Source organism: Dromiciops gliroides, chromosome X, assembly GCF_019393635.1.
Source record: "Dromiciops gliroides isolate mDroGli1 chromosome X, mDroGli1.pri, whole genome shotgun sequence".
Taxonomy (NCBI): Eukaryota; Metazoa; Chordata; class Mammalia; order Microbiotheria; family Microbiotheriidae; genus Dromiciops; species Dromiciops gliroides.
In genome coordinates, this window is record NC_057867.1 from 2,461,590 (window position 1) to 2,471,202 (window position 9,613).

Here is a 9,613-nt window from a genome sequence, read left to right on the forward strand (position 1 = left end):
GCTTCCCTCTGAGACTGAACTTGATTTATGTATGGAAACCCAGAGCTGGGTTTCTGTGGTCAGGGTCCCAAGAACCAAGCAAAAAGAAATGACCGAATGTGAATTGCTGAATTGGTCTAGAGGCCAAAGGGCTACTGATCAGATAGACTTAGTTTGAACTCATGGCATCTCCCTCCCAGAAGCATACATGTTAGGGGATCGCTGGACACACAGAAGCTGAAAAAGAAGGCCTAAATCAAGTCGACCCCAGTGAAGGCTACAAGATGGAGCTGCTAGGGCTCAGTGTGGACAGGAAGCAGCCTGTGTTGCTAGTTTTCGCTCGGGCATTTCCTGCCTGCCTCCACTTCTCTCCAGGCCAGGCCCGCCTATGTTCTCCCCACCCATGGTCTTCTGGTTGTCCTCAGACTCTGGCTTTGAGCAGGCCCCACCCTCCCTAAGCTGCAGGGCCCAGCGCAGCTTCGAACTGTTTTGCAGCAGGGCGGCCACCCCACAGCAGATGAAGAACATGCTACTCAGAGCCAGCAGCACCCACCCGGCCTGAGTTCCCCGCCACTGCCGCCAGCTACAAGAGGTGGCTGTGGTCCCTGGCCAGGGGGGCCTGGGAGCCCCCCTCACTGTCTGAGTACACACACTGCGCTTCTTCGAGGTCCAGTACACTCACGTTGGCACTGGCCAGAGCAGCCAGCCAGTCCAGGGTACAGCACCGCAAGGGGTTGCCCGCGATGAACAGAGAGTGGAGATGGCCCCTGAAAGGCCGCAGGACCTCTGTGTCCAGGGCCTGGAAGAGGTTTCCACGCAGGTCCAAGCTCCGCAGATATGAGGAGCAGCTGAGGGACCAGGGCAGGTTAGCCAGCTTATTGCCAGAGAGGTCCAAGACTCGCAGCTCCTGAAGGCAGGGAAGGCCCAAGCGGGTGTTGTCCATGCCATTGCCTCGCAGTGAGAGCTTGTGCAAGGAGTGCTGTAGGCCCTGAAGGTCGCTGGGGTCCAGGGCTAGCCCCGTGTTGCCCGAGAGATCTAGAGAGAACAAGGCTGCCGGGGGCAATGCAGTGGGGCACAGGCCCCTCAGCCCGTTGCTCAGCCTCAGGTGCTTCAGGTAGAAGGGCGCCCCCCCACCCACTGGAAGCATGGCCAGGCGGTTCCTACTGAGGTCAAGGTCGGTGAGCTCAGGCAAGTTGGCTGCTGGGTCATGGCCACTCTGGGTCCAATTTGGCCTGGCCCCCTCTAGGTCCCAAGGACCAGGGCCCTGAGGTGAGGGTGGGGCCCCGTGGGGCTCCAGGGAAGCCAGATGGTTGTCTGATAGGTTGAGATGGTGGAGATGGTAGAGAGCTGAAAGCGCTGGCATGGCCCTCAGCTGATTGTGGCTCAGGTCCAGCACCTGGAGCTGGTAGTCCCAACTGCCTTTCTCAGTGGCGAAGAACTGCAGGGCATTGGAGCTCAGGTTGAGTCTCCACAGCGCCCGGAGGCTGAAATCAGAGATGCAGTGCAGGGAGTTTCTAGCTAGGGAGAGCTCCCACAGCTGCGGCAAACCTTCAAACGCCCCAGGCTCTATTTGTAGGGTGTAGTTGTCACTAAGGTCGATGTCCAACAGGTTGGGGGAGCCCAGGAAGATGCCTCGTGCCAGGCGCGTGATGAGGTTGTTAGAGAGATTCAGGCTCCACAGGGAGCTGAGATTGGCCACGTAGAAGGCAGCCATGTCACTGTCCAGGTGGTTGGCAGAGAGGTCCAAGAGCCGCAGGTGGCCCAGAGGCCACAGGGCCCGGCTGTTGGCCTCGTAGTCCCGGTTCAAGGAATTGCCGGCCAGAATGAGAGCTTGGAGCCAGCGCAGGGGCAGCAGGGCCCCCGGGGAGAGCCCCGCTAGCCTGTTCCCCCGGAGGTCCAGGTGACGCAGACCTCTCTCACAACCACTTGCAAGTCCTACAGGTCGAGCTCCTCTGTGGTCCAAGGCAACACTGCTGGGAATGTGGGAAGGCCCAGGCCCTGGCAGGATACCCTCAGCAGGCCCTGGAAGAGAAGGAGTCCAGAGGGACAGTGATCACTAGTGGCCACATCTAGTGATGCTGACACGGCCTCAGCTGGCCTTAGAAGAGGCCCTGCTGAGCACAGGCCAGCCAATGGTCCGAAGCAACGTGGTGTTCAAAGGCTGCAGGGGCAGTCCCTAGGTGGGCAGCCTGACACAAGTCAGCACAGATCTTTGAGCCTCAGTTTCCTTGTCTGTAAAATGATCCTTGCAGTCTCTACCTCACAAGGGCTACAGAAATGTGAGCTATCATTAGTATTACTGCTGCTGGTGGTGTTTGGGCCTGGCAAAGCAATCGCCAAGGCCAGGGAGGGCCCCCTAGAGAGGGTGCTGGGGGAGGGGAGCTGAGGCTCCGAGGTTCAGAGGGAAAGGGGCTGGAGTGCACTTTGGCGCCTCATCAAGGGGGCTGGGAATTCGGGTTGAGTAATAAGAACCAGTTGTCATCACTGTGTCTCTGGGCTTTCCTGCCCAGGAAGCTCCCTCTGAGGCTCCCCATTGGCCACTCTCAGAAGCTTCAGGTGAGTGGCTGAGCCCTGCTTTTCTGCTATGCTGCTCTTACTGATTCCCCAGGGCTGGTGAGTGCACAGCACCTTACAAGGACAAAGGGGATAGTAAGAGGGAGAAGGGCAGGGGGGCGGTAGCCCAGGTGCTACTTGGGTACTGGCTGAGCACAGCCATGCTCCAGCTCAGGAGATGGTCTGGGAGACTTGCTGGGACCAAAATAAAGAAAGCAGCCCTCTACAACCAAGCTGGTGGGAAGGTGGCGGGATCTCCCCAACTTCTCGCTTGGCTGCTCTCCAGCCTGGTGGGACCTTCCCGAGCTTGAGCTTGGTTGGCATAACTTGGGAGGAGCCAGGGGCATCTCTGCTCCAGTCTGATCTGCCAGATTCTTAGCTGGGCATTTGGGGCTCTGCACAGGGCGACCCTACAGTTACCTGGCCCTCTGCTGATATTCACACTCTGCTTTGACCAAGGCGGTCTTTTTGACTCCGGCAAGCCCTCTCCCTCCCATTTCCCCACCTAGAATGGCCCTACTTGGGCCCTCTTTCTCTGCACCCAAGGCCCACAAGTCCTTCCAAGCTCAGCTCAAAGCGGCCTTTCTGGGGGATGTCTCCTTTGAGGACTCCAGCCATTTGACACGGGGTGTGTGGCACCCGGGACGTGTGGCACCCGGGGTGTGTGGCACCCGGGGTGTGTGGCACTATGTTTGGCCCAGTTGTTTTGTGTGTATGTCTGAGCTCACCAGCAAGATCCTTAAAACTCCTTGAGGGCAGGAAGAAGAGTTCAGGTTTTTTCCTCTACTGCCCTCAGTGCCTAGCACAGGGTAATGTGGGTTGAGTGAGATCCTCGAAGTGTTTTGGAAACCCCAAAGCCTTCTGCAGATGCACACTGCTCTCTCTAATAATCGAGGCTTAATGAATGAAATGTTTTCAAAGGCCTGAATGAAGGAGGAAGGGAGAAGGGAGCCCAGCTTGGCTGTAGGAACCTCCTGAGGCCAGGGCAGAGGCAGTGCCACCTAGTACCCAGAGTGCTAGACTTGGAGTCACTTCAAATTCCATCTCCTACACTCCCCAGAACTCTGGCTGAATCACTCATACTCCCTGAGCCTCAGGTTTCTCATCTGTAAAATGAGGCCAGTGATTCTGAGACTCGGATGAGGTAGTGCTGGGTAAAGCCCTTTGGACACCTGAAAGTGCTATGTCACTAATGGGATTCTCAACTTGTCCTCTAAGGCAGAAGCCACACTCCCCAGCCCAGAGCAAACAAGGCCCATCCCCAGAGTGCCTGCTCCCTGAAAGGCCACAAGGCAGATTCTTTCCCCCACACTTGCGTGTGCTCTGAGAGACCCTGGCTGACCGAGGAGGGTAGAGGCCATGGTCACGGAAGAGTCAGCCTTACCATCAGGCAGCCAGGTGGCAGCGAGGACAAGTGTCCACTGATGCCCTCAGGACTTGTGTGCAGCAGAGCCAGGAGCAGGCTGAGACCCAGGGAGCTGGGCCCTGGACTCACAGCCTCCTGTGGAGCCATGCTGCTAGCCTCCTTCAGCTCTTCTCGCCCCCCTGAACCGCCAACTATCTTGAGCTTGTGGGAATTTGACATAGGCCCATACCAAGGCAGGAAGTCTCACTGGAGGTCAGTGAAAGTCGGAAACCACCAACTCCCTCTGAGTGGAGGATAAGGAAGAGACATGAGGAGAAGGGGGATATGGGGCCTCTGAGAGTCCCAGCTTGGGGTCTGGGGTTCAGGTAGCTGGACTGGGTGTCCGTTACTGTAGGGGGCAGATCTAACTGAGGGGCAGACAGCCTGGCTGGTGACAAATCACCTTCCCAGGCTCAGGGGCCCTGCTCAGGGACCCCTCCCCTTCCTACTGTGTCAAGTGGAGAAGCCCAGGATGATGTTCCCCAATCTAAGGGTCCTTCCAGCTCTAGACTCTGATCCTCTCACCCCATAAGACTCTGACTCTTCAGCTGGGGGCCAGATTGTCTGGGAAGGGCCTTGAATGCCCAGATGAAGTTTTGCCTTCATCCTGCAGCCAACAAGAACTCTGTTCTTCAGCTGGGGAATGGCGCAATGAAAGGGACTTCTCTTCACTCAGAAAATAGGAGTTGGGGTTGGAGGAGGTGGGAAGACAAGGGCTCACATCCTGTCTTGGCCTGGGAATCCGGGGAGGGAAGTGGGAGAAAGCACTTTGCCTTGGAGGGAGCTACCCCTCCATACCTGTGTGCCCAAGATTGGACTGGAGGAGATGGAGATAGAGCCTTGGATTCACCCTGGTCTGCTCAGGCTTCTCCAGGGCTAGTGTGGCCTTGTCTCAGGCCCTGCCCTGGCCACCTGAGAGGCCAAAGCCCAGGAAGAGCATCAAACGACCCTGGCTTGATCTTCTAGAGGTGGAGTGGTACAATAGAGATAGTAGCTCTAATCCCCTCTCCAACACTTGTTGTCTACCTGATCACAGGCAAGCCAATGACCCTTCCTTTCCTCATGTGCCTGATGGTGGTGATAATACCTGGCCTGAGTATTCATCTTAGAGAGTTGAGGAGAGTACCTGGGTCACCAAGTTCAACTTCCTCATTTTACACCTAAGGAAACTGAGGCAACCCAGAGAAATGGAGAGACTTGTCCACTGTTACACACACACACACACACACACACACACACACACACACAGGTAGAAGGGATGGAGTCAAGATTTGAACCCAGATACTCTGATTCCAACCTAGCGTTCTTTCCATTGTGCCAATCTGTGAGCACATTTGTTCCCCTCAGCAGAATGTAAGTTCCTTGAGGGCAGGGACTGATTTTGATTTCTTTTGTTTTGGTTTAGTTTTTATCCCCAGGACCAACTAAATGCTGAGGCATCTATGTGACTCAGTGAATCGAGGGTTGGGCCTGGAGTCAGGAAGACCTGAGTTCAAATCCAGCCTTGGACACTTATTAGTTGAGTGACCCTGGGCAAGTCGCTTCACCTGCTCGTCTCACTTTCCTCATCTGTAAAAGGGGATCATAATAGCACCTACCTCCCAGGGCTGTTGTGAAGTGATTGGCACAGTGCCTGGCACATAGTGGGCACTTAACAAATGGTTGCTTCCTTCTTCCTCTTCTGAAAATCTCAATACCTGTTTGTTTGCTGGTCGTTGTGGAGATAGCTTTGGCTAGGGCAGGCTCAAAGGGACTAAGCCATGCCCCATTCCCCAGCCATCTCCTTGATGCCTTCCTGATCAGTGACTCTCCCAGACCTGGCCTGGCTTCCCCCCACCCCTCCTGCCATCTCTGGGGTGAGCAGCTCGCCCCTTTGGGGGTACCCTTGTCTTCCCCTCTCTCCTGGTCCTCTCCCCACTCCAGGACCTGGAACCATGGCCATGGCCAAATTTAACCCCAGTCTCCATCTGTGTAATTCTCCCCAGCCCCTAGCCCCTGTTCCCTATTCCCTACTCTCTCCCATTAGCACAGAAGCTCATGGGGAGGATGGCTTGGCCTTGTATCTCCTGTGCTGACTTGGCCGAGGGACCAGACTCCTCAGAGAATGAGGTCAGGACAGAGGAGTGATCACTTACCTACCTTCCAGCCTACCTTCCAAGCCCTGGTAAAGTAGCCGAGAGAGCATGGAGAGGGATCCAAAAAGAAAGGAGAAGTCCCATGATCCAAAGACAAATGTCTCCTACCGCCTTCCTAGGCCGGGCCCTTGCCCTGAAGCTGTTCCCACCAGATCCACCCCAACTAAACACAGGGCCCATAGAGAAGAGCAGAAAAGTGGCCCAAAGGGTTAAATGGAGCAAATAACTGGGTTCCATACGCCACCCAGTGGTTAGACTCCACATGACAGGTAAGGGCTCACTGGGCTTTCTAATTTGACTCTTGCCCTGCTCCCTCCCTCTCCTCAAGCGTCCCCTGCACCCATCCCCTCTCCAGTGCCCCTGTCATTCCCCAGAGAGAATAACCTGTACTTGGAGAACTGAGGCCGCAAAAACCACTAGTGCCCTGGACAGCAGCTTGGGGGACATACCTGAATCCTCAGGCACAGATGACATCAGTACTGCCAGCTGAGGAGCAATGGCTGTGGTCATCCTATCATTTTCCTTGTTCCTTTGAGCCCAACTGACTGGACCAGGCCTCTTTAAAAGGTCTTACTAAAAATTAGGGGAGCATGGAAAATGTGACCTGTCAGATCTATGAATAAAGGAAGAGTTTCTGATCAAACAACATAGAGAAAAGCACAGAAAGTGGAATGGATCATTTCAATTACAGGAAATTAAAAGGGTTTTGCACAAACTAAACCAATGAAGCCAAAATTAGAAGGAACGCAGGAATAGGAGGGAGAGGATTTGTACAGCAAGTTTCTCTGATAAAGACATTTATCGAATGTATAGGGAACTGAGCCAAATTTATAAAAATAAGAACCATTCCCCAATTAATAAGTGGTCAAGGGGCAGCTAGGTGGCGCAGTGGATAGAGCACCGGCCCTGGATTCAGGAGTACCTGAGTTCAAATCCGGCCTCAGACACTTAACACTTACTAGCTGTGTGACCCTGGGCAAGTCACTTAACCCCAATTGCCTCACTAAAAAAAAAATAAATAAAAATAAAAAATAAGTGGTCAAAAGATATGAACAGGCAGTTTTCAGCAGAAGAAATCAAAGCTATCAGTCACATGAAAAAATGCCCTGAAATAAATTCAAATTAAAACTCTAACAGGTCAGATGTTGGAGGTGATGTAGAGAATGGTTCAGAACTAGGCCCAAAGGGCTATGGGACTGTGCATACCCTTTGAATCAGCAATACCACTACCAGGTCTGTATCCCAAATAGATCCAAGAAAAAGGTAAAAGATTCATCTGTACAAAAATATTTATATCAGCTTTTTTTGTAGTGGCAAAGAATTAGACATTGATTCATGATTGATCATGATGACATTCCCATCAAAGATTATCAATTGGGAAATGGCTAAACAAGCCGTGGTGTATGATCATGAAGGAATACTATTGTACTGTAAGAAATGATGAACAGGATGGTTTCAGAAAAGCCTGGGAAGACTTACATGCACTCATGCAAAGTGATGTGAGCAGAATCAGGACAACATGGCACACAGTAAAAGCAGTATTGTAATGATGATCAACTGTGAAAGACTTAACTACTCTGATCAATACAATGATCCAAGACAATTCCCAGATGAATTTTGTTAATATTTTTCTAGTTCTATAAAATAATGTTTGGTAGTTTGATTGGTGTGGCACTGAATAAGTAAATTAATTTAGGTAGAACTGTAATTTTTATTATATTAGCTCAGCCTAGCCATGAGCAACTGATATTTTTCCAATTCTTTAGGTATGATTTTATTTGTGCGAAAAAATGTTTTGTAATTGTGGTCATATAGTTTCTGGGTTTGTCTTGGCAGGCAGACTCCCAATTATTATATATTGCCAAGACAATTTCAAAAGACCTATGATAAAAAATGCTATCCACCTCCAAAGAGAGAACTGATAAACTCTAAGCACAGATTGAAGCATACTTTTTTCACTTTCTTTTTCTTGCTTTTGTTGTTGTTGTTGTTGTTGTTGTTGTAACATGGCTAATATGGACATATGTTTTGCATGACTTCACATGTATACTTGATTTCATATTGCTTGCCTTCTCAATGGTGGCAGAAGAGCTTGGGAAAAGGAGAGGATTTAGAACTCAAAATTTTAAAAAACAAATGTTAAAAATAAGTACATCTAACAAAAAATTAAAGCCCTACTGAGTCCAGCAGATCTAAGGGTCCAAAATATTTGAAATTTCAAAGAGATTGTTGTCAAGTTCTGTTCTGAGGGTCATAGGTTAACTGCACAGGTTTATATGAAAAAGAACTGAGCGTCTGAATGACAGCTTGACATCTATCACCTCCGTGCCTTTGTCCAAGCTCCCCCCTCAGCCGCGTTCTGGAATGAATTCCTTCCTAACCTAAGACTCTTCCTTCAAGACTAAGGCCAAGTGCCACCTTCTGGATGAGGCCTTTCCTGCTGCTCCCACCTTCTGCTAGTGCCTCCCCTCCTGCAAATCATCACTTTGGGGGGCAGCTAGGTGGCGCAGTGGATAGAGCACTGTCCCTGGATTCAGGAGTACCTGAGTTCAAATCCAGCCTCAGACATTTGACACTTACTAGCTGTGTGACCCTGGGCAAGACACTTAACCCCCATAGCTCTGTGCAAAAAAAAAAAAAAAAAAATCATCACTTTGTATCTGTTCTGTTTCCACATATGTGTATGTGTGTGTATATATATATATATGAATGTGTGTATGTGTGTATATGTATGTATGTGTATATATTGTGGAAATTTATTTTGATTTGGGGACCCTACCTTTAGGCTGAGATTAGAAAGCCTTAGGCCCTCAGGGTCTCTTCCCCTCCCCCTCTGCTTCAGCTGAGCCATAAAGCCCCATGGGCTGTACAAGATGCCAGGTCAGGCAGCTGGGGGAAAAAAGCCCCAGCTCCCTCCGACCTGAGCGGAGGGATCCGAGAGATACCAGGCTTGTCCAGGCTGGGCTCTGGTGAGGCACGTGATGCTGGAGCATCCCCCTAGCCCCAGCCCCAGCCACAGCCCTGACTGGCAGATTAGCTTGGTCTGTGGGGGCACAGGAAGCCCCTAGATTTGAGTGGAGAAAAGAAAAGGTATATATAGACCTGGGAATTAGACAGCAAAGGGAGCGGACAAGGACGGAGGGGTTCGGTTCGGACAAGGAGACAAGGGGCTGAGGAGATTAGAGAGGTTCGGGTCAGACGAGAGAGGCTGAGAAGGGGGTTCAGACAAGGAGAGATGGGGGACGAGACGAACAGCAACGCAGGACTAGGAGCAAAGGCAGCAAAAGACAGACTGACCAGGAGGCAGCGGAGAGCACAGAAGCGGTCAGCACAAGGTACAGGTTGGAGAAAGTGAAGATTAAGAGGAGTTAGAAGAAAGTACCTGAGTGCCCTGAGGGGAGAGGAGGCTAAGGCCCTTATTGTATTCAAGAAAAGTGCAGTGGGTGGGAAAGTGGGCAGGAAAGCAGTCAGGTTGTACATTTTATTTCCCTGTATTCTTAATTTTAAATACTATCTCATAAATAAACTCTGCTTTGATTAT

The 9,613-nt window shown here is 51.5% G+C and overlaps 1 protein-coding gene across 1 annotated transcript; it reads right to left on the minus strand.

Moving 5' to 3' along the window:
- Window positions 1-279: 279 nt before the first annotated feature.
- LOC122733517 (transforming growth factor beta activator LRRC32-like) lies at window positions 280-4,045 on the minus strand. Its single transcript, XM_043973957.1, is given in 4 exon segments — window positions 280-567; window positions 569-1,899; window positions 1,902-2,001; window positions 3,917-4,045. Coding segments are annotated over 4 exon segments (1,848 nt in total).
- Between the last annotated feature and the right edge of the window lie 5,568 nt (window positions 4,046-9,613).